The sequence below is a fragment of the Scyliorhinus torazame genome, chromosome 4 (genome assembly GCF_047496885.1).
Source record: "Scyliorhinus torazame isolate Kashiwa2021f chromosome 4, sScyTor2.1, whole genome shotgun sequence".
Lineage (NCBI taxonomy): Eukaryota > Metazoa > Chordata > Chondrichthyes > Carcharhiniformes > Scyliorhinidae > Scyliorhinus > Scyliorhinus torazame.
Genome location: NC_092710.1, coordinates 330,879,804 through 330,903,255, shown reverse-complemented (window position 1 = coordinate 330,903,255; position 23,452 = coordinate 330,879,804). Strand labels below are relative to the sequence as shown.

At 50.3% G+C, this 23,452-nt stretch overlaps 1 protein-coding gene across 3 annotated transcripts in view; it reads right to left on the bottom strand.

Moving 5' to 3' along the window:
* Positions 1-23,452, bottom strand: part of vegfab (vascular endothelial growth factor Ab) — a 129,331-nt gene that overhangs the window by 52,682 nt on the left and 53,197 nt on the right. For 2 of the 3 annotated variants that reach the window (XM_072500203.1, XM_072500205.1), the window contains exon 2: positions 9,672-9,711. In XM_072500203.1, coding sequence (XP_072356304.1) covers positions 9,672-9,711 — 40 coding nt within the window. Of the gene's footprint in view, positions 1-9,671; positions 9,712-11,354; positions 11,457-23,452 lie in introns of those variants that run through there. The other variant, XM_072500204.1, reaches the window with a different exon arrangement.

Below are 23,452 nucleotides of genomic sequence, written 5' to 3'. Positions count from 1 at the left end.
CTCCCTTTAGCACTGATGTTTTTGCGTAACACTATTTCTACATCCACAGGTTACACCCCACACACTCTCATGACCGGACGCCCCATGAAAGGCACAGAATACTTGTTTGGTTTAGATCTGACCAGCCCCGAAGTAACGGCCCTCACACACGAGAAAGCCGTGGAGCAATTAGTTGCAAATGTTAAAACGGCTCAGCTAGCAGCCGCAGTAAAATTGGGCACCAGAAGGAAACAGAGCAAGGCTTGTTTCGACAAGACAGTGCATGCGACTGAGTACGATATCGGGCAGCAAGTGATGCTTTCTGTATATAACCCCAGCACATTCCTGTCACCTAAATACTCGGGTCCGTATTCCATTGCGGATAAAGTAAGCCCTTCCGTTTACAAAATAAAGTACCCCAATGGTAAGACTGCGTGGTTTCATATAAACCAGCTGAAGGTTTATGGAAGTCAAACCACGCCCACCACGTCATGTGACGCAGCGGACCACACCCCGCCCACAGCCAACGTAACCTGACCAGCCCCCACCACGTCCAGCCCACCCACGGACTCGACCTCGACTCCACCCCCGAAATATACACTCCGCCCCGGAACGCCCACAGACTGCAGCAGCAGAGACAGCGACTGTGACTCGGACAATAGCCACAGCACGCCTCCCTACTATCCCCATGCAACAGGACCCACACCCAGCGATTCCGACTACGATCCAAGTGATCCCTCCCTGATCACTTTTCTGAACAAACCCCACCACCGACCACCGAACCACACTGATGACCTCGATTTTGTCCCCACACAACTAGACACCAATTATTGGCACCGTGACAACTCATACAGTCTCGTCCGCAACGACGAGAGCGACCCCACCTCACACCATGCAGCCCTTTCAGCCCTAATCCACTCCAGAGTTTGGCACCCGGGAGAAGATGACGACCTTGGGTCTGACTCCCAAACCGAGAACCCCTTTGCGACCCTGTTCGCTACCGAGAACTGAGGTGTCCAGATGATGTTTTAAAAGGAACCGCTTGGGAAAAGTGTTGTCCTTTCTGATGGAACCTGCAGAATGTTTTATGTTGTTTGTAAGTTTGTTAAATGTTGTATGTCCGACAGGAGAATTTTTCTCACTGCCACGCGCCCATTCGGCCGAAACCTCTGACGACTTGCCTTCAGAGACTACCCATTGCCACACGCTTGTTCAGAGGAACTAGCTTTTCAGCTGATACTTGTTCGGGTATCAGACGCCTGCTCGTAACTGCCCTTCTGGTTCGAAGGATAGAACCACTACGGCAGCCCCACCATGATGACTACATTTTTGCCCGTTCTTGTCGGTTGCTCGGGCAGTGGAGAAACGGCGTGAGACCCGCCCTGCCTGGGAACTCCCCGCTGGTCAACTACGCCCGGGTAGGAAAGATACGGCATTGGTAACCATCCTACCCGGGGACTCCATCCACCTCTTACCCGTCGCGGCCCATACGCACCTCATTTGGCATTCTTCATTTCAAAAAGTTTTATTTGTTTAGGTAACCCTTAGGTTGCTGGCCATCTGCTATTTACATCCTGGAACATTTGGATGCTAAATCAGCACTGGTTTAATATTGGGAAGTGTGCCGTGTCCTAAAAATAGTTTTTTTTAAAAAATATTGAGGGAGTCACACATAGTGACCAATTATAAAGGGAATAATTGGCACCAAAGGACAGACACACTAGCGTACGAGATATTAAACAAAGATAGTTACAGACACTATGCTTGTTGAAGCTCCAGGACCGGAGAAAACAAAGAAAGAAAAGGAACGAGAACAGCCATGAGGACTTCCTTCATAGGGATCAACATACTGTTACTGGATATTTGGTTGCGTGTGACCGCGAACCCCATGACTTCAAACCCCCCAGCCGTTAATGTTTCACTGCCCCGCAGTACCCAGAGCCCAGTCACCAGTGACACTACATCTTCTTGGTGTGCCAGGTTCACAACCTGGTACTCCCTGTCCTATGTGATCGAAACACTATTAGCGTTGGCGATACTCTGCTGTGTAGTGCAGACCATGCGTCTATGAAAATGGAGGAGGAGAGCCTACCGCGCTCGAACCCCGGTATATAGAATCAGATCCCCTATGTTCGGTTACGACCAGACCCCCGCGATCTATAATAAAATAATAAAGTGCATTCACTTGCGTTTATTGTTGTTGTAAATAAAGAGATGTAAAAAACTTTTTCATGAGCAAAAATTGTATGATCCTGAGCTTGACTGCCAAGCCAGGAAAGAATGTATGAAATGCTATGATTTTGTTGTATGATTGAGGAAGGTAGGATAATGGAATGTTTAGGTGAGTGTAGTATATTAAGGATAAGTTAGAGGTTCCAAGTTTGTTGTTTTGTAATGCATGTCCCTGTCTGACATAGCGCCCTTAGAATTGTTAGTTAAATTTTTTTGTGCATAGCTATGGTCAGTGCAGAGGCCATGAAGGAAGTGCCCCCCCCCCCAGGTCAGAGAATGGAAAGTAACATGATGATGTGATCCTTCACGCTTCGCGTTAGGATCACAAGGAGGGATTGTAGCCAGTTAAAATGGCTAACTCCCGATTAGAATGGCCAAACCCCGATTTAAAATGGCAAACGGAAGAGGCTGATGGGAAAATCAGCCAACAGGACTCAAACAGGCAGCTGCAGATAAAACTGTGTATTCGCCTCTGGGGAGGCCAGACAGAATCGATACCTGCAGCCATCAACATATCAACACACCAGCCATCTGAATATAAATGAGCAATCCCCGGGAACAATGTGCAACAAATTAGACACACAAAGCCAACCCAGACTTTTCGGCGCCAGCAGGAGCCTCCACAAAAGAGAGGTGAACGACCACCCCAAAACAGCCCATCGATCAAGGAATCGCTCCAGCATTGGAGAATATCGAACCAAGTGATTGGGATGAAGTCCAATCACTTGGAACCAGGTACAGGGTCCGCCCAGAAAGGCGGGAAGCCCCTGGGGACTATAAGAATAGAGTCCAAGGTCAAATCGATCTCACTCCATCCTTCCGCACCCTTCAAGACCCTTCTGCTGACCTTCTGCAACAACCGCTAAAATCGTAAGTCTTACTTCAACGCTCGCTACGAGATAGGCGCTCCTGGCTATCGACCTGTACCAGCTTTGAATCCCGCAGGCTCAGAACCCATACGAAAGGCCATTCGTTTCCCTGACCTGGTGGGCCATTTCCAAAGTTAAGTATTGGCCTGTTAGTTGTAGGAAGTAGCTTAGAAGTAGAATTAATGTATAAGTATTGATTACTGTATATAATAAATGTGCATTGATTTAACTCTTACTAAGCGGTGTGTTGGATTATTGATCATTACTCGGACTTGAACCACGTGGCGGTAAAAGAAAGATACCTGGCGACTCAAAAGCAAAGGTGATAGAACAGAGCAATTAAACGAAGGCTAAAACGAGCAACAATTGCCACTTCCAGCTCCCACGCCGATAGAGAAACCATATTTTAAAAAAACAGCAAGCTAGCTGTTCCACTTTTTGATGCAAACGCACACCACATCTAATCCACTCTCTAAAAGAGTCACCACAGAAAGTACCCTGAGGTAAACGGTGCTCTTCGGAATCTGGGATGCAGAGATTCACATCTATATCCCTGGTACACACATCCCTTCATCACAAACCCCAAAGACAGGAAAATGTGTTCTCCCTTTATAAAGGACACAACTTGTATACCGAAGGGAGGGCAGGGGTAAATCAGGGCAAGAAGCCCCCGGCTATGTCATGAAAGTGCAGGGGCACAGGCCATGAACTAGACTCATGATTCACAAGGAACTAAGGCCTGTAGGGAATGAGAACAGAGATTGAGGAGAACTTGTTGGAAGCTGTAGCCACATTATATAAAGTGCATTCAATGACCAGAACCTTCATAAGTGGGTTATTATTGTGAACGTACTGAGTCCCAGACTCTGGAAATGAATGTGTGGATAGCAGGACAATCATTTCATCACTACATTCTATTTTCAAATGTAATCATTTGAACGGGCGGCACGGTAGCACAGTTGTTAGCACTGTTGCTTCACAGCTCCAGGGTCCCAGGTTCGATTCCTGGCTGTGTCACTGTCTGTGCGGAGTCTGCACGCTATCCCTGTGTCTGCATGGGTTTCCTCCGGGTGCTCAGGTTTCCTCCCACAGTCCAAAGATGTGCGGGTTAGGTGAATTGGCCATGATAAATGGCCCTTCGCGTCCAAAACGTTTGGGTGGGGTTACTGGGTTACGGGGATAGGGTGGAGGCGTGGGCTTAAGTAGGGTGCTCTTTCCAAGGGGCCGGTGCAGACTCGATGGGCCGAATGGCTTCCTTCTGCACTGTAAATTCTATGACAAGGAGGTTGCTGCACTGATTGGGCCAGGATCAGTGCCTGCACCGTGCCAGCACTGAATCTTGAATGCACACAATCTTATTACCAACTTAATCTTTACAGCTTTTGTCCGAATACATCCGAAAGGGCTTTGCACGGATACAAGATAGGGTGGTCACAGTTGCATAGGTGACTGAATTCAGATGGGGCCCACTTAGAATCATAGATGTTTGCATCATGGAAACAGGCCCTTTGGCCCAGCTTGCCCATGCTGCCCAGCCCTGGTGAACAATCGCAGGCAGCCCTCAGGTACTCAGGGCCTTTGCTCTAAACAAGCGCCTGCTAATGGAAACAGTTCCTCTTTATTTACTCAAACAGAAGCCTCAGTTCTGAACAGCTCGATCAATCTCTGCTCCACCTTCACTTCCTCGCATTCTGTTTCCCACCGCAAGTGACCCGTCACCGCTACCACTCGGGTCAAGTCCCCCGCCCGCCCTGAACCCCTGACATCCTTCCGAAAGCTTGGTGCCCATAACTGAACCAAACTGCCATTGCTAAACGACAACCACAGGGAGGCGCTGGGGGCAGTGGGAACGACAGTGGGTTGGTAATCCAGAGATCCAACTAATACTTTTGGCAATCCCCCAAGGGGTGACTGGTTGAACTTATGTTCGATTGATTGTCACACAATGCCCTTTCGGGAAGGAAATGTGCCTGTTTGGAAATCTGGCCTAGTTGCGACCCCAGGCTCCAGCCCACTCACTAACTAACCTCTGAACCGGCCTAGCAAGGCAACGTTAAACCAGCTTCACTTAAACTGATGCCCAATTTAAAACATACTGAATTTCTACGGAGGTAAAGGCAAATGACTTTTCATTATGGGTTGGGAAGGGTTAAACAGCCCTATCAGTTCTAGCGCCACGACCATACAAACGGAGCAGAAACAGGAGTAGGCCCACACCACCAATACGATCATGGCTGATTTGACTGGAATCTCAAACCCACACACCTGCCCACCCCGATAACCTTTCACCCCCCCCCCTTTGTGAATCAAGAATCTATCAGACCCCACCTTTAAAACTATTCAAAGACCCTGCTTCCACTGCCTTTTGAGGAAGGGAATTCCAGAGGCTCGACACCCTCTAAGAGAAAATCAATTCTCCTCAACTCTGCCTTCAGCGAGGCTTTCCATGAGTTAGTGCTTACAATCATAAGACCCATAACGACGGCATTGCTGCAACAGCCTCAGTACTCAACACCGACAACTGCCAATCTCCAGACGCAATTCTGCAACTCATCCGCGTCATTCTGGATCACAACGTCTTCACGTTCGACAACAAGTTCTACATCACGGAACATCACTGTTCAAGCACGGAACAGCCATGGGGACCAAATTCGCACCCCAATACGCCAACATCTTCATGCACAAGTTTGAACAAGACCTACTCACCGCACAGAACCTTCAACCGATGTTATACACCAGATATATCAATGACATGCTTTTCCTTTGGACCCGGCGAAGAATCACTGAAACGACTACACGATGACATCAATAAGTTCCATCTAACCATCAGACTCACCATGGACTACTCGCCAAAATCAGTTGCATTCTCGGACACACTCGTCTCCATCAAGGACGGTCACCTCAGCACTTCGCTTTACCGCAAACCCACGGATAACCTCACGATGCTCCACTTCTCCAGCTTCCACCCTAAACACATTAAAGAAGCCATCCCCTATGGACAAGCGCTCCGTATACACAGGATCTGCACAGACGAGGAGGAGCGTAACAGAACATCTACAGACGTTGAAAGATGCCCTCGTACGAACGGGATATGGCGCTCGACTCATCGATCGACAGTTCCAACGCGCCACAGCAAAAAAGCGCACCGACCTCCTCAGAAGACAAACATGGGACACAACCGACAGAATACCCTTCGTCGTCCAGTACTTCCCCGGAGCGGAGAAACTACAACATCTTCTTCACAGCCTTCAACACGTCATCGATGAAGATCATAGAATCATAGAAGTTTACAGCATGGAAACAGGCCTTTCGGCCCAACCAGTCCATGCCGCCCAGTTTTTACCATTAAGCTAGTCCCAGTTGCCCGCACTTGGCCCATGACCCTCTATACCCATCTTACCCATGTAACTATCTAAATGCTTTTTAAAAGACACAATTGTACCCGCCTCTACTACTACCTCTGGCAGCCCATTCCAGACACTCACTACCCTCTGAGTGAAGAAATTGCCCCTCTGGGCCCTTCTGAAACTCTCCCCTCTCACCTTAAACCTATGCCCTCTAGTTTTAGACTCCCCTACCTTTGGGAAAAGATGTTGACTATCTACCTTATCTATGCCCCTCATTATTTTATAGACCTCTATAAGATCACCCCTAAGCCTCCCACGCTCCAGGGAAAAAAGTCCCAGTCTATCCAGCCTCTCCTTATAACTCAAACCATCAAGTCCCGGCAACATCCTAGTAAATCTTTTCTGCACTCTTTCTAGTTTAATAATATCCTTTCTATAATAGGGTGACCAGAACTGCACACAGTATTCCAAGTGTGGCCGTACCAATGTCTTGTACAACTTCAACAAGACGTCCTAACTCCTGTATTCAATGTTCTGACCAATGAAACCAAGCATGCCGAATGCCTTCTTCACCACCCTGTCCACCTGCGACTCCACCTTCAAGGAGCTATGAACCTGTACTCCTAGATCTTTTTGTTCTATAACTCTCCCCAACGCCATACCATTAACTGAGTAGGTCCTGGCCTGATTCGATCTGCCAAAATGCATCACCTCACATTTATCTAAATTAAACTCCATCTGCCATTCGTCGGCCCACTGGCCTAATTGATCAAGATCCCGTTGCAATCCTAGATAACCTTCTTCACTATCCACTGTGCCACCAATCTTGGTGTCATCTGCAAATGTTCTAACCATGCCTCCTAAATTCTCATCCAAATCATTAATATAAATCACAAATAACAGTGGACCCAGCACCGATCCCTGAGGCACACCACTGGTCACAGGCCTCCAGTTTGAAAAACAACCCTCTACAACCACCCTCTGCCTTCTGTCGTCTAGCCAATTTTGAATCCAATTGGCAACCTCACCCTGGATCCCGTGAGCTTTAACCTTCTGCAACAACCTACCATGCGGTACCTTGTCAAAGGCTTTGCTAAAGTCCATGTAGACAACGTCTACTGCACTGCTCTCATGTACCTTCTTGGTCACCCCCTCAAAAAACTCAATCAAATTTGTGAGACATGATTTTCCACGCACAAAGCCATGCTGACTGCCCCGAATCAGTCCTTGTCTCTCTAAATGCTTGTAGATCCTGTCTCTCATAATACCTTCTAGCAACTTACCTACTACAGACGTTAGGCTCACCGGTCTGTAGTTCCCAGGCTTTTCCCTGCTGCCCTTCTTAAACAAGGGCACAACATTCGCCACTCTCCAATCTTCAGGCACCTCACCTGTGGCTGCCGATGATTCAAATATCTCTGTTAGGGGACCCGCAATTTCCTCCCTAGCCTCCCACAACACCCTGGGATACATTTCATCAGGTCCCGGGGATTTATCTACCTTGATGCGCTTTAAGACTTCTAGCACCTCTTCCTCTGTAATACATCGTCTCAAGACATCACTATTTATTTCCCTTAGTTTCCTAACATCCATGCCTTTCTCCACTGTGAATACTGATGAGAAATATTCATTCATGATCTCACCCAACTCTTGTGGCTCTGCACATAGATGTCCTTGTTGATCCTTAAGAGGCCCTACTCTGTCCCTAGTTACTCTTTTCCCCTTTATGTATCTGTAGAATCTCTTTGGATTCTCCTTTGCATTATTTGCCAAAGCAATTTCATGTCCCCTTTTTGCCCTCCTGATTTCCCTCTTAACTCTATTACGACAATCTCTATACTCTTCAAGGGATCCACTTGATCCCAGTTGTTTATGTACGTCATATGCCTCCTTCTTCTTGAACATCTTGCCAAGGTCATCCCCATACCCCCACTACTTGCCTTCAAACAACCGCGCAACATCAAACAAACCATTGTTTGCAGCAAACTACCCAGCCTTCAGAACAGTGACCACGACACCACACAACCCTGTCATGGCAATCTCTGCGAGACGTGCCAGATCATCGACATGGATCCCACTATTACACGTGAGAACACCACCCATCAGGTACGCCGTACATACTCGTGCGACTCGGCCAACGTTGTCTACCTCACACGCTGCAGGAAAGGATGTCCCGAAGCGTGGTACATTGGCGAGACCATGCAGACGCTGCGACAACGAATGAACGGACATCGCGCGACAATCACCAGGCAGGAATGTTCCCTTCCAGTCGGGGAACACTTCAGCAGTCAAGGGCATTCAGCCTCTGATCTCCGGGTAAGCGTTCTCCAAGGCGGCCTTCAGGACCCGCGACAACGCAGAATCGCCGAGCAGAAACTTATAGCCAAGTTCCGCACACATGAGTGCGGCCTCAACCGGGACCTGGGATTCATGTCGCATAACATTCATCCCCCACCATCTGGCCTGGGCTTGCGAAATCCGACCAACTGTCCTGGCTTGACACAATTCACACCTCTTTAACCTGGGGTTACCCCATCTCTGGATCTGTAAAGATTTAATCACCTGCTAATGCTCGCATTCCAAGCATTGTCTGGCATCTTTGAATCTGTCTATATATATGTTTCTGGAACATACCTCTTCATTCACCTGAGGAAGGAGCAGCGCTCCGAAAGCTAGTGACATCAAAACAAACCTGTTGGACTTTAACCTGGTGTTGTAAGACTTCTTACTGCAATCATAAAACCATAAAACCATAAGACACAGGAGCAGAATTAGGCCACTCGGCCCATCGAGTCTGCTCCGCCATTCAATCATGGCTGATATTTTCTCATCCCCATTCTCCTGCCTTCTCCCCATAACCGCTGATCCCCTTATTAATCAAGAACCTATCTGGCTCTGATTTAAAGACAGAGTTTGTGAGGAGAACATTCATGAAAACTGTTGCTTTTTAAAAAGAAAACAAAGGACCTTTTCATCACCCACCCCCCTCCGCTCCTACACAACCAATTTCTCTATTCGATTACCAGTTACATGGGGCAAGTAGGAGGGGAAGAGAGACAGGCAGACAGCTGCGTTTCTGCCGATGACCAGGAGGTGGCACTCCAAGTCTGTGCTGAGCAATCTGCCGCAGCAGCCAGTGATTCCCAACATGAAATCTGTCTCATTGAGGCGAGAGGGGGCTGGAAGGACATGTCGAACCCGTCTGGCTTTCAAATAACCGCAATCGTTCAACAGTTTGCCTTACCTTCGCTCCTCCGAGGTCTCTCGTCGGGGATGTGCGCCGCCTAGCACAAGTGAAAAAAAAAGAGGAAAGGAGAGAGAGAGAAGAGATTAGAGACAGCTTTTGATTTTTAAAAAAAACATTGACTTTCTCCGCAGGCTGTCATTTATTAAACGAGGTGGCAGCAAAATAATAACACAAATAAAAGGACTCACTGCAAACACGCACTGAGCAAACAGAAGTGGCCCAGCTTCAATTGCAAATTCCCAGAAATGTGGATTATTAATTTTATTTTAAAATACCACACAATTGACACGTTTTAATCTCGTGAATAAAAAGGATTTGAGCAAATGGAAGTGTGTGAAGGGTGCCCTCCGGCCCACCAGCCAAGAGGGGGGTGGGGGTTGTGGCAAAGGTACATGGAGCTGATCCACTGTTGACTTTGCAAAACGTTGTTATTGTCCTCTGACCAGATGCCGGGGGGGAGCTGTGAGCGAACAGGGACCTGGGTGCACCTATTTATTTATTTATTCATTTTGAAATTCGACTTCCACCCACGGTTGCACATTTCGACATAGAATCGCAGAAAGTGCAGAAGGAAGCCATTCGGCCCATCGAGTCCGCACCGGCCCTTGGAAAGAAAACTCTACTCAAGCCCCACGCCTCCACCCTATCCCTGTAACCCAGTCACCCCACTTAAACTTCTTGGTCACTAAGGGCAATTTATCATGGCCAATCCACCTCACCTGCACATCTTTGGACTGTGGGAGGAAACCGGAGCACCCGGAGGAAACCCACGCCCACACGGGGAGAACGTGCAGACTCCACACAGACAGTGACCCAAACCGGGAATCGAACCAGGGACCGTGGAGCTGTGAGGCAACCGCTGTGCTAGCCACTGTGCTACCCTGATTCCCACAACATGGTTGGGACTTTATAGATACATGTGGATTCGCTGGTGGGAATAATCACTGGGGAGGGAGCAAGTCTCCAGCCAGGGTAGAAGGTCACTCAGTTCACAATGTGAACCTTCTCTGGGTACAGAGGCATCTGCTGTACCCGGCCACTCTGTGTCTGAATCTGACAAAGGGGACAGCAATGTTTCAGGGACTTGTGTGGCTGTGGAGGTTTTGCAAACGGAGGGAGGGTGGAACAGAATAGGGGTGGGTGGGAGAGGAAGATATAGAACATAGAACAATACAGCGCAGTACAGGCCCTTCGGCCCACGATGTTGCACCGAAACAAAAGCCATCTAACCTACACTATACCATTATCATCCATATGTTTATCCAATAAACTTTTAAATGCCCTCAATGTTGGCGAGTTCACTACTGTAGCAGGTAGGGCATTCCACGGCCTCACTACTCTTTGCGTAAAGAACCTACCTCTGACCTCTGTCCTATATCTATTACCCCTCAGTTTAAAGTTATGTCCCCTCGTGCCAGCCATATCATTCCGCAGGAGAAGGCTCTCACTGTCCACCCTATCCAACCCCATGATCATTTTGTATGCCTCTATTAAGTCTCCTCTTAACCTTCTTCTCTCCAACGAAAACAACCTCAAGTCCATCAGCCTTTCCTCATAAGATTTTCCCTCCATACCAGGCAACATCCTGGTAAATCGCCTCTGCACCCCCTCCAAAGCGTCCACGTCCTTCCTATAATGCGGTGACCAGAACTGTACGCAATACTCCAAATGCGGCCGTACCAGAGTTCTGTACAGCTGCAACATGACCTCCCGACTCCGGAACTCAATCCCTCGACCAATAAAGGCCAACACCCCATAGGCCTTCTTCACAACCCTTGGAGAGAGCCTGGGGAGAGGGACAAAGTGAGACATGAACAAGGCTCCTGTGGACTGGAAATGTTAACTCTTATTTCCTCCCTCCATAGATGCTGTCGGCCCTGCGGAGATTTTCCAGCACTCTGTTAGTATAGGAGGGGGTGGGGAACAAAAACTAAAATAAAACAGACCAGGTCATGGATGGGAAAGGGAAGAAAAGGGGAAAGGGTAGAAGGCAGATGGACAGAATGGGGCAGAGGGGGAAGGAGAAGGAGGTACGTGGACCGTGTGTGAGAGAGTCAGAGAGTGAGCTGAAGGCAGTGTGTGTGTGAGAGTCAGAGAGTGAGCTGAAGGCAGTGTGTGTGTGTGAGAGTCAGAGAGTGAGCTGAAGGCAGTTGTGTGTGTGTGTGAGAGAGTCAGAGAGTGAGCTGAAGGCAGTGTGTGTGTGAGAGAGTCAGAGAGTGAGCTGAAGGCAGTGTGTGTGAGAGAGAGTCAGAGAGTGAGCTGAAGGCAGTGTGTGTGTGAGAGAGAGTCAGAGAGTGAGCTGAAGGCAGTGTGTGTGTGAGAGAGAGTCAGAGATTGAGCTGAAGGCAGTGTGTGTGTGTGTGAGAGAGAGTCAGAGAGTGAGCTGATGGCAGTCTGCGTGTGAGAGAGTCAGAGAGTGAGCTGAAGGCAGTGTGTGTGTGTGTGTGTGAGAGAGTCAGAGAGTGAGCTGAAGGCAGTGTGTGTGTGAGAGAGTCAGAGAGTGAGCTGAGGGCAGTGTGTGTGAGAGAGAGTCAGAGAGAGAGCTGAAGGCAGTGTTAGTGTGTGAGAGAGTCAGAGAGTGAGCTGACAGCAGTGTGTGTGTGAGAGAGTCAGAGAGTGAGCTGAAGGCAGTGTGGGAATGAGAGAGTCAGAGAGTGAAGTGAAGGCAGTGTGGGTGAGAGAGTCAGAGAGTGCGCTGAGGGCAGTGTGTGTGTGTGAGAGTCAGAGAGTGAGCTGAAGGCAGTGTGTGTGAGAGAGAGTCAGAGAGTGAGCTGAAGGCAGTGTGTGTGTGAGAGAGAGTCAGAGAGTGAGCTGAAAGCAGTGTGTGTGAGAGAGAGTCAGAGAGTGAGCTGAAGGCAGTGTGTGTGTGAGAGACAGAGAGTGAGCTGAAGGCAGTGTGTGTGAGAGAGTCAGAGAGTGAGCTGAAGGCAGTGTGGGTGAGAGAGTCAGAGAGTGAGCTGAAGGCAGTGTGTGAGAGAGTCAGAGATTGAGCTGAAGGCAGTGTGTGTGTGTGAGAGTCAGAGAGTGAGCTGAAGGCAGTGTGTGTGTGAGAGAGAGTCAGAGAGTGAGCTGAAGGCAGTGTGTGAGAGAGTCAGAGATTGAGCTGAAGGCAGTGTATGTGTGTGAGAGTCAGAGAGTGAGCTGAAGGCAGTGTGTTTGAGAGAGAGTCAGAGAGTGAGCTGAAGGCAGTGTGTGTGAGAGAGAGTCAGAGAGTGAGCTGAAGGCAGTGTGTGTGAGAGAGAGAGTCAGAGAGTGAGCTGAAGGCAGTGTGTGTGAGCGAGAGTCAGAGAGTGAGCTGAAGGCAGTGTGTGTGTGTGTGAGAGTCAGAGGGTGAGCTGAAGGCAGTGTGTGTGAGAGAGTCAGAGAGTGAGCTGAAGGCAGTGTGTGTAAGAGAGAGAGAGTCAGAGAGTGAGCTGAAGGCAGTGTGTGTGTGAGAGAGAGAGTCAGAGAGTGAGCTGAAGGCAGTGTGTGTGAGAGAGAGTCAGAGAGTGAGCTGAAGGCAGTGTGTGTGAGAGAGAGAGTCAGAGAGCGAGCTGAAGGCAGTGTGTGTGTGAGAGTCAGAGAGTGAGCTGAAGGCAGTGTGTGTGAGAGAGAGTCAGAGAGTGAGCTGAAGGCAGTGTGTGTCAGAGAGTCAGAGAGTGAGCTGAAGGCAGTGTGTGTGAGAGAGTCAGAGAGTGAGCTGAAGGCAGTGTGTGTGTGTCAGAGAGTCAGAGAGTGAGCTGAAGGCAGTGTGTGTGTGAGAGAGAGTCAGAGAGTGAGCTGAAGTCAGTGTGTGTGAGAGAGAGAGTCAGAGAGTGAGCTGAAGGCAGTGTGTGTGTGAGAGAGTCAGAGAGTGAGCTGAAGGCAGTGTGTGTGTCAGAGAGTAAGCTGAAGGCAGTGTGTGTGAGAGAGAGAGAGACAGAGAGTGAGCTGAAGGCAGTGTATGTGAGAGAGAGAGAGTCAGAGAGTGAGGTGAAGGCAGTGTGTGTGTGAGAGAGTCAGAGAGTGACCTGAAGGCAGTGTGTGTGTGTGAGAGTCAGAGCGTGAGCTGAAGGCAGTGTGTGTGAGAGAGAGAGAGACAGAGAGTGAGCTGAAGGCAGTGTATGTGAGAGAGAGAGAGTCAGAGAGTGAGGTGAAGGCAGTGTGTGTGTGAGAGAGTCAGAGAGTGAGCTGAAGGCAGTGTGTGTGTGAGAGAGAGTCAGAGAGTGAGGTGAAGGCAGTGTGTGTGTGAGAGAGAGAGTCAGAGAGTGAGGTGAAGGCAGTGTGTGTGTGAGAGAGTCAGAGAGTGACCTGAAGGCAGTGTGTGTGTGTGAGAGTCAGAGCGTGAGCTGAAGGCAGTGTGTGTGAGAGAGAGAGAGACAGAGAGTGAGCTGAAGGCAGTGTATGTGAGAGAGAGAGAGTCAGAGAGTGAGGTGAAGGCAGTGTGTGTGTGAGAGAGTCAGAGAGTGAGCTGAAGGCAGTGTGTGTGTGAGAGAGAGTCAGAGAGTGAGCTGAAGGCAGTGTGTGTGTCAGAGAGTAAGCTGAAGGCAGTGTGTGTGAGAGAGAGAGTCAGAGAGTGAGGTGAAGGCAGTGTGTGTGTGAGAGAGTCAGAGAGTGACCTGAAGGCAGTGTGTGTGTGTGAGAGTCAGAGCGTGAGCTGAAGGCAGTGTGTGTGAGAGAGAGAGAGACAGAGAGTGAGCTGAAGGCAGTGTATGTGAGAGAGAGAGAGTCAGAGAGTGAGGTGAAGGCAGTGTGTGTGTGAGAGAGTCAGAGAGTGAGCTGAAGGCAGTGTGTGTGTGAGAGAGAGTCAGAGAGTGAGGTGAAGGCAGTGTGTGTGTGAGAGAGAGAGTCAGAGAGTGAGCTGAAGGCAGTGTGTGTGAGAGAGAGTCAGAGAGTGAGCTGAAGGCAGTGTGTGTGTGTGAGAGTCAGAGAGTAAGCTGAAGGCAGTGTGTGTGAGAGAGTCAGAGTGAGCTGAAGGCAGTGTGTGTGTGTGAGAGAGTCAGCGAGTGAGCTGAAGGCAGTGTGTGTGAGAGAGAGAGAGTCAGAGAGTGAGCTGAAGGCAGTGTGTGTGTGAGAGAGAGTCAGAGAGTGAGGTGAAGGCAGTGTGTGTGTGAGAGAGAGAGTCAGAGAGTGAGCTGAAGGCAGTGTGTGTGAGAGAGAGTCAGAGAGTGAGCTGAAGGCAGTGTGTGTGTGTGAGAGTCAGAGAGTAAGCTGAAGGCAGTGTGTGTGAGAGAGTCAGAGTGAGCTGAAGGCAGTGTGTGTGTGTGAGAGAGTCAGCGAGTGAGCTGAAGGCAGTGTGTGTGAGAGAGAGAGAGTCAGAGAGTGAGCTGAAGGCAGTGTGTGTGAGAGAGAGAGTCAGAGAGTGAGCTGAAGGCAGTGTGTGTGTGAGAGAGAGTCAGAGATTGAGCTGAAGGCAGTGTGTGTGAGAGAGAGAGAGAGTCAGAGAGTGAGCTGAAGGCAGTGTGTGTGTGAGAGAGTCAGAGAGTGAGCTGAAGGCAGTGTGTGTGAGAGAGTCAGAGAGTGAGCTGAAGGCAGTGTGTGTGAGAGAGAGTCAGAGAGTGAGCTGAAGGCAGTGTGTGTGAGAGAGAGTCAGAGAGTGAGCTGAAGGCAGTGTGTGTGTGTGAGAGAGTCAGAGAGTCAGCTGAGGCAGTGTGTGTGTGAGAGAGTCAGAGAGTGAGCTGAAGGCAGTGTGTGTGTGAGAGAGAGTCAGAGAGTGAGCTGAAGGCAGTGTGTGTGTGTGAGAGAGTCAGAGAGTCAGCTGAGGCAGTGTGTGTGTGAGAGAGTCAGAGAGTGAGCTGAAGGCAGTGTGTGTGTGAGAGAGAGTCAGAGAGTGAGCTGAAAGCAGTGTGTGTGAGACAGTCAGAGAGTGAGCTGAAGGCAGTGTGTGTGAGAGAGAGTCAGAGAGTGAGCTGAAGGCAGTGTGTGTGTGAGAGAGAGAGTCAGAGAGTGAGCTGAAGGCAGTGTGTGTGTGAGAGAGAGTCAGAGAGTGAGCTGAAGGCAGTGTGTGTGAGAGAGTCAGAGAGTGAGCTGAAGGCAGTGTGTGTGAGAGAGTCAGAGAGTGAGCTGAAGACAGTGTGTGTGAGAGTCAGAGAGTGAGCTGAAGGCAGTGTGTGTGTGAGAGTCAGAGAGTGAGCTGAAGGCAGTGTGTGTGTGAGAGAGAGTCAGAGAGTGAGCTGAAGGCAGTGTGTGTGAGAGAGTCAGAGAGTGAGCTGAAGGCAGTGTGTGTGTGAGATAGTCAGAGAGTTATCTGAGGGCAGTGTGTAAGAGAGAGAGAGTCAGAGAGTGAGCTGTAGGCAGTGTGTGTGAGAGAGTCAGAGAGTGAGCTGAAGGCAGTGTGTGTGTGAGAGAGTCAGAGAGTGAGCTGAACGCAGTGTGTGTGTGAGAGAGTCAGAGAGTGAGCTGAAGGCAGTGTGTAAGAGAGAGAGTCAGAGACTGAGCTGAAGGCAGTGTGTAAGAGAGAGAGTCAGAGAGTGAGCTGAAGACAGTGTGTGTGTGAGAGAGAGTCAGAGAGTGAGCTGAAGGCAGTGTGTGTGTGAAAGAGAGTCAGAGAGTGAGCTGAAGGCAGTGTGTGTGTGAGAGAGAGTCAGAGAGTTAGCTAAAGGCAGGGTGTGTGAGAGAGTCAGAGAGTGAGCTGAAGGCAGTGTGTGTGTGAGAGAGAGAGTCAGAGAGTGAGCTGAAGGCAGTGTGTGTGAGAGAGAGTCAGAGAGTGAGCTGAGGGCAGTGTGTGTGAGAGAGAGTCAGAGAGTTAGCTAAAGGCAGTGTGTGTGAGAGAGTCAGAGAGTGAGGTGAAGGCAGTGTGTGTGAGAGAGTCAGAGAGTGAGCTGAACGCAGTGTGTGTGTGAGAGAGTCAGAGAGGGAGCTGAGGGCAGTGTGTGTGAGAGAGAGTCAGAGAGTAAGCTGAAGGCAGTGTGTGTGTGAGAGTCAGAGAGTGAGCTGAAGGCAGTGTGTGAGAGAGAGTCAGAGTGAGCTGAAGGCAGTGTGTGTGTGTGAGAGAGACAGCGAGTGAGCTGAAGGCAGTGTGTGTAAGAGAGAGAGAGTCAGAGAGTGAGCTGAAGGCAGTGTGTGTGTGTGAGAGAGACAGCGAGTGAGCTGAAGGCAGTGTGTGTAAGAGAGAGAGAGTCAGAGAGTGAGCTGAAGGCAGTGTGTGTGAGAGAGAGAGTCAGAGAGTGAGCTGAAGGCAGTGTGTGTGAGAGATAGTCAGAGAGTGAGCTGAAGGCAGTGTGTGTGAGAGAGTCAGAGAGTGAGGTGAAGGCAGTGTGTGTGTGAGAGAGTCAGAGAGTGACCTGAAGGCAGTGTGTGTGTGTGAGAGTCAGAGAGTGAGCTGAAGGCAGTGTGTGAGAGAGAGAGAGAGACAGAGAGTGAGCTGAAGGCAGTGTATGTGAGAGAGAGAGAGTCAGAGAGTGAGGTGAAGGCAGTGTGTGTGTGAGAGAGTCAGAGAGTGAGCTGAAGGCAGTGTGTGTGTGAGAGAGAGTCAGAGAGTGAGGTGAAGGCAGTGTGTGTGTGAGAGAGAGAGTCAGAGAGTGAGCTGAAGGCAGTGTGTGTGAGAGAGAGTCAGAGAGTGAGCTGAAGGCAGTGTGTGTGTGAGAGTCAGAGAGTAAGCTGAAGGCAGTGTGTGTGAGAGAGAGTCAGAGTGAGCTGAAGGCAGTGTGTGTGTGTGAGAGAGTCAGCGAGTGAGCTGAAGGCAGTGTGTGTGAGAGAGAGAGAGTCAGAGAGCGAGCTGAAGGCAGTGTGTGAGAGAGAGAGAGTCAGAGAGTGAGCTGAAGGCAGTGTGTGTGTGAGAGAGAGTCAGAGATTGAGCTGAAGGCAGTGTGTGTGAGAGAAAGAGAGAGTCATAGAGTGAGCTGAAGGCAGTCTGTGTGTGAGAGAGTCAGAGAGTGAGCTGAAGGCAGTGTGTGTGAGAGAGTCAGAGAGTGAGCTGAAGGCAGTGTGTGTGAGAGAGAGTCAGAGAGTGAGCTGAAGGCAGTGTGTGTGTGAGAGTCAGAGAGTGAGCTGAGGGCAGTGTGTGTGTGAGAGAGTCAGAGAGTGAGCTGAAGGCAGTGTGTGTGAGAGAGTCAGAGAGTGAGCTGAAGGCAGTGTGTGTGTGAGAGAGTCAGAGAGTGAGCTGAAGGCAGTGTGTGTGTGAGAGAGTCAGAGAGTGAGCTGAAGGCAGTGTGTGTGTGAGAGAGAGTCAGAGAGTGAGCTGAGGGCAGTGTGTGTGAGAGAGAGTCAGAGAGTCAGCTGAGGCAGTGTGTGTGTGAGAGAGTCAGAGAGTGAGCTGAACGCAGTGTGTGTGTGAGAGAGAGTCAGAGAGTGAGCTGAAGGCAGTGTGTGTGAGAGAGAGTCAGAGAGTGAGCTGAAGGCATGGTGTGTGAGAGAGTCAGAGAGTGAGCTGAAGGCAGTGTGTGTGAGAGAGTCAGAGAGTGAGCTGAAGACAGTGTGTGTGAGAGTCAGAGAGTGAGCTGAAGGCAGTGTGTGTGTGAGAGTCAGAGAGTGAGCTGAAGGCAGTGTGTGTGAGAGAGTCAGAGAGTGAGCTGAAGGCAGTGTGTGTGTGAGAGAGTCAGAGAGTGAGCTGAACGCAGTGTGTGTGTGAGAGAGTCAGAGAGTGAGCTGAAGGCAGTGTGTAAGAGAGAGAGTCAGAGACTGAGCTGAAGGCAGTGTGTAAGAGAGAGAGTCAGAGAGAGAGCTGAAGACAGTGTGTGTGTGAGAGAGAGAGAGAGACCGAGAGTGAGCTGAAGGCAGTGTGTGTGTGAGAGAGAGTCAGAGAGTGAGCTGAAGGCAGTGTGTGTGTGTGAGAGAGTCAGAGAGTTAGCTAAAGGCAGGGTGTGTGAGAGAGTCAGAGAGTGAGCTGAAGGCAGTGTGTGTGTGAGAGAGAGAGTCAGAGAGTGAGCTGAAGGCAGTGTGTGTGAGAGAGAGTCAGAGAGTGAGCTGAGGGCAGTGTGTGTGAGAGAGAGTCAGAGAATTAGCTAAAGGCAGTGTGTGTGAGAGAGTGAGGTGAAGGCAGTGTGTGTGAGAGAGTCAGAGAGTGAGCTGAACGCAGTGTGTGTGTGAGAGAGTCAGAGAGTGAGCTGAGGGCAGTGTGTGTGAGAGAGAGTCAGAGAGTAAGCTGAAGGCAGTGTGTGTGTGAGAGTCAGAGAGTGAGCTCAAGGCAGTGTGTGAGAGAGAGTCAGAGTGAGCTGAAGGCAGTGTGTGTGTGTGAGAGAGTCAGCGAGTGAGCTGAAGGCAGTGTGTGTAAGAGAGAGTCAGAGAGTGAGCTGAAGGCAGTGTGTGTGTGAGAGAGAGAGTCAGAGAGTGAGCTGAAGGCAGTGTGTGTGAGAGAGAGAGTCAGAGAGTGAGCTGAAGGCAGTGTGTGTGAGAGAGAGTCAGAGAGTGAGCTGAAGGCAGTGTGTGTGAGAGAGAGAGTCAGAGAGCGAGCTGAAGGCAGTGTGTGTGTGAGAGTCAGAGAGTGAGCTGAATGCAGTGTGTGTATGAGAGAGTCAGAGAGTGAGTTGAAGGCAGTGTGTGTGAGAGAGAGTCAGAGAGTGAGCTGAAGGCAGTGTGTGTGTGAGAGAGAGTCAGAGAGTGAGCTGAAGGCAGTGTGTGTGTGAGAGAGAGTCAGAGAGTGAGCTGAAGGCAGTGTGTGTGAGAGAGAGTCAGAGAGTGAGCTGAAGGCAGTGTGTGTGCGAGAGAGTCAGAGAGTGAGCTGAAGGCAGTGTGTGTGTCAGAGAGTGAGCTGAAGGCAGTGTGTGTGTGTGAGAGTCAGAGAGTGAGCTGAAGGCAGTGTGTGTGAGAGAGAGAGAGTCAGAGAGTGAGCTGAAGGCAGGGTGTGTGTGAGAGAGTCAGAGAGTGAGCTGAAGGCAGTGTGTGTGTGAGAGAGAGTCAGAGAGTGAGCTGAACGCAGTGTGTGTGTGAGAGAGTCAGAGAGTGAGCTGAGGGCAGTGTGTGTGTGTGAGAGTCAGAGAGTGAGCTGAAGGCAGTGTGTGTGTGAGAGAGTCAGAGAGTGAGCTGAAGGCAGTGTGTGTGTGAGAGAGTCAGAGAGTGAGCTGAAGGCAGTGTGTGTGTGAGAGTCAGAGAGTGAGCTGAAGGCAGTGTGTGTGTGAGAGAGAGTCAGAGAGTGAGCTGAGTGCAGTGTGTGTGTGAGAGAGTCAGAAAGTCAGCTGAGGCAGTGTGTGTGTGAGAGAGTCAGAGAGTGAGCTGAACGCAGTGTGTGTGTGAGAGAGAGTCAGAGAGTGAGCTGAAGGCAGTATGTGTGAGAGAGAGTCAGAGAGTGAGCTGAAGGCAGTGTGTGTGAGAGAGTCAGAGAGTGAGCTGAAGGCAGTGTGTGTGTGAGAGAGTCAGAGAGTGAGCTGAAGGCAGTGTGTAAGAGAGAGAGTCAGAGACTGAGCTGAAGGCAGTGTGTAAGAGAGAGAGTCAGAGAGAGAGCTGAAGACAGTGTGTGTGTGAGAGAGAGAGAGAGACCGAGAGTGAGCTGAAGGCAGTGTGTGTGTGAGAGAGAGTCAGAGAGTGAGCTGAAGGCAGTGTGTGTGTGTGAGAGAGTCAGAGAGTTAGCTAAAGGCAGGGTGTGTGAGAGAGTCAGAGAGTGAGCTGAAGGCAGTGTGTGTGTGAGAGAGAGAGTCAGAGAGTGAGCTGAAGGCAGTGTGTGTGAGAGAGAGTCAGAGAGTGAGCTGAGGGCAGTGTGTGTGAGAGAGAGTCAGAGAATTAGCTAAAGGCAGTGTGTGTGAGAGAGTGAGGTGAAGGCAGTGTGTGTGAGAGAGTCAGAGAGTGAGCTGAACGCAGTGTGTGTGTGAGAGAGTCAGAGAGTGAGCTGAGGGCAGTGTGTGTGAGAGAGAGTCAGAGAGTAAGCTGAAGGCAGTGTGTGTGTGAGAGTCAGAGAGTGAGCTCAAGGCAGTGTGTGAGAGAGAGTCAGAGTGAGCTGAAGGCAGTGTGTGTGTGTGAGAGAGTCAGCGAGTGAGCTGAAGGCAGTGTGAGTAAGAGAGAGTCAGAGAGTGAGCTGAAGGCAGTGTGTGTGTGAGAGAGAGAGTCAGAGAGTGAGCTGAAGGCAGTGTGTGTGAGAGAGAGAGTCAGAGAGTGAGTTGAAGGCAGTGTGTGTGAGAGAGAGTCAGAGAGTGAGCTGAAGGCAGTGTGTGTGTGAGAGAGAGTCAGAGAGTGAGCTGAAGGCAGTGTGTGTGAGAGAGAGTCAGAGAGTGAGCTGAAGGCAGTGTGTGTGCGAGAGAGTCAGAGAGTGAGCTGAAGGCAGTGTGTGTGTCAGAGAGTGAGCTGAAGGCAGTGTGTGTGTGTGAGAGTCAGAGAGTGAGCTGAAGGCAGTGTGTGTGAGAGAGAGAGAGTCAGAGAGTGAGCTGAAGGCAGGGTGTGTGTGAGAGAGTCAGAGAGTGAGCTGAAGGCAGTGTGTGTGTGAGAGAGAGTCAGAGAGTGAGCTGAACGCAGTGTGTGTGTGAGAGAGTCAGAGAGTGAGCTGAGGGCAGTGTGTGTGTGTGAGAGTCAGAGAGTGAGCTGAAGGCAGTGTGTGTGTGAGAGAGTCAGAGAGTGAGCTGAAGGCAGTGTGTGTGTGAGAGAGTCAGAGAGTGAGCTGAAGGCAGTGTGTGTGTGAGAGTCAGAGAGTGAGCTGAAGGCAGTGTGTGTGTGAGAGAGAGTCAGAGAGTGAGCTGAGTGCAGTGTGTGTGTGAGAGAGTCAGAAAGTCAGCTGAGGCAGTGTGTGTGTGAGAGAGTCAGAGAGTGAGCTGAACGCAGTGTGTGTGTGAGAGAGAGTCAGAGAGTGAGCTGAAGGCAGTATGTGTGAGAGAGAGTCAGAGAGTGAGCTGAAGGCAGTGTGTGTGAGAGAGTCAGAGAGTGAGCTGAAGGCAGTGTGTGTGAGAGAGTCAGAGAGTGAGCTGAAGACTGTGTGTGAGAGTCAGAGAGTGAGCTGAAGGCAGTGTGTGTGTGAGAGTCAGAGAGTGAGCTGAAGGCAGTGTGTGTGTGAGAGAGAGTCAGAGAGTGAGCTGAAGGCAGTGTGTGTGAGAGAGTCAGAGAGTGAGCTGAAGGCAGTGTGTGTGTGAGAGAGTCAGAGAGTGAGCTGAGTGCAGTGTGTAAGAGAGAGAGAGTCAGAGAGTGAGCTGAAGGCAGTGTGTGTGAGAGAGTCAGGGAGTGAGCTGAAGGCAGTGTGTGTGTGAGAGAGTCAGAGAGTGAGCTGAACGCAGTGTGTGTGTGAGAGAGTCAGAGAGTGAGCTGAAGGCAGTGTGTAAGAGAGAGAGTCAGAGACTGAGCTGAAGGCAGTGTGTAAGAGAGAGAGTAAGAGAGTGAGCTGAAGGCAGCGTCTGTGTGAGAGAGAGTCAGAGAGTGAGCTGAAGGCAGTGTGTGTGTGTGAGAGAGTCAGAGAGTTAGCTAAAGGCAGGGTGCGTGAGAGAGTCAGAGAGTGAGCTGAAGGCAGTGTGTGTGTGAGAGAGAGAGTCAGAGAGTGAGCTGAAGGCAGTGTGTGTGAGAGAGAGTCAGAGAGTGAGCTGAGGGCAGTGTGTGTGAGAGAGAGCCAGAGAATTAGCTAAAGGAAGTGTGTGTGAGAGAGTCAGAGAGTGAGGTGAAGGCAGTGTGTGTGAGAGAGTCAGAGAGTGAGCTGAACGCAGTGTGTGTGTGAGAGAGTCAGAGAGTGAGCTGAGGGCAGTGTGTGTGAGAGAGAGTCAGAGAGTAAGCTGAAGGCAGTGTGTGTGTGAGAGTCAGAGAGTGAGCTCAAGGCAGTGTGTGAGAGAGAGTCAGAGTGAGCTGAAGGCAGTGTGTGTGTGTGAGAGAGTCAGCGAGTGAGCTGAAGGCAGTGTGTGTAAGAGAGAGTCAGAGAGTGAGCTGAAGGCAGTGTGTGTGTGAGAGAGAGAGTCAGAGAGTGAGCTGAAGGCAGTGTGTGTGAGAGAGAGAGTCAGAGAGTGAGCTGAAGGCAGTGTGTGTGAGAGAGAGTCAGAGAGTGAGCTGTAGGCAGTGTGTGTGAGAGAGAGAGTCAGAGAGCGAGCTGAAGGCAGTGTGTGTGTGAGAGTCAGAGAGTGAGCTGAATGCAGTGTGTGTATGAGAGAGTCAGAGAGTGAGCTGAAGGCAGTGTGTGTGAGAGAGAGTCAGAGAGTGAGCTGAAGGCAGTGTGTGTGTGAGAGAGAGTAAGAGAGTGAGCTGAAGGCAGTGTGTGTGTGAGAGAGAGAGTCAGAGAGTGAGCTGAAGGCAGTGTGTGTGTGAGAGAGTCAGAGAGTGAGCTGAAGGCAGTGTGTGTGTCAGAGAGTGAGCTGAAGGCAGTGTGTGTGTGTGAGAGTCAGAGAGTGAGCTGAAGGCAGTGTGTGTGAGAGAGAGAGAGTCAGAGAGTGAGCTGAAGGCAGGGTGTGTGTGAGAGAGTCAGAGAGTGAGCTGAAGGCAGTGTGTGTGTGAGAGAGAGTCAGAGAGTGAGCTGAACGCAGTGTGTGTGTGAGAGAGTCAGAGAGTGAGCTGAGGGCAGTGTGTGTGTGTGAGAGTCAGAGAGTGAGCTGAAGGCAGTGTGTGTGTGAGAGAGAGTCAGAGTGAGCTGAAGGCAGTGTGTGTGTGTGAGAGAGTCAGAGAGTGAGCTGAAGGCAGTGTGTGTGTAAGAGAGAGAGAGTCAGAGAGTGAGCTGAAGGCAGTGTGTGTGTGAGAGAGTCAGAGATTGAGCTGAAGGCAGTGTGTGTGAGAGAGAGAGAGTCAGAGAGTGAGCTGAAGGCAGTGTGTGTGAGAGAGTCAGAGAGTGAGCTGAAGGCAGTGAGTGTGAGAGATCAGAGAGTGAGCTGAAGGCAGTGTGTGAGAGAGAGAGTCAGAGAGTGAGCTGAAGGCAGTGTGTGTGTGAGAGTCAGAGAGTGAGCTGAAGGCAGTGTGTGTAAGAGAGAGAGAGTCAGCGTGAGCTGAAGGCAGTGTGT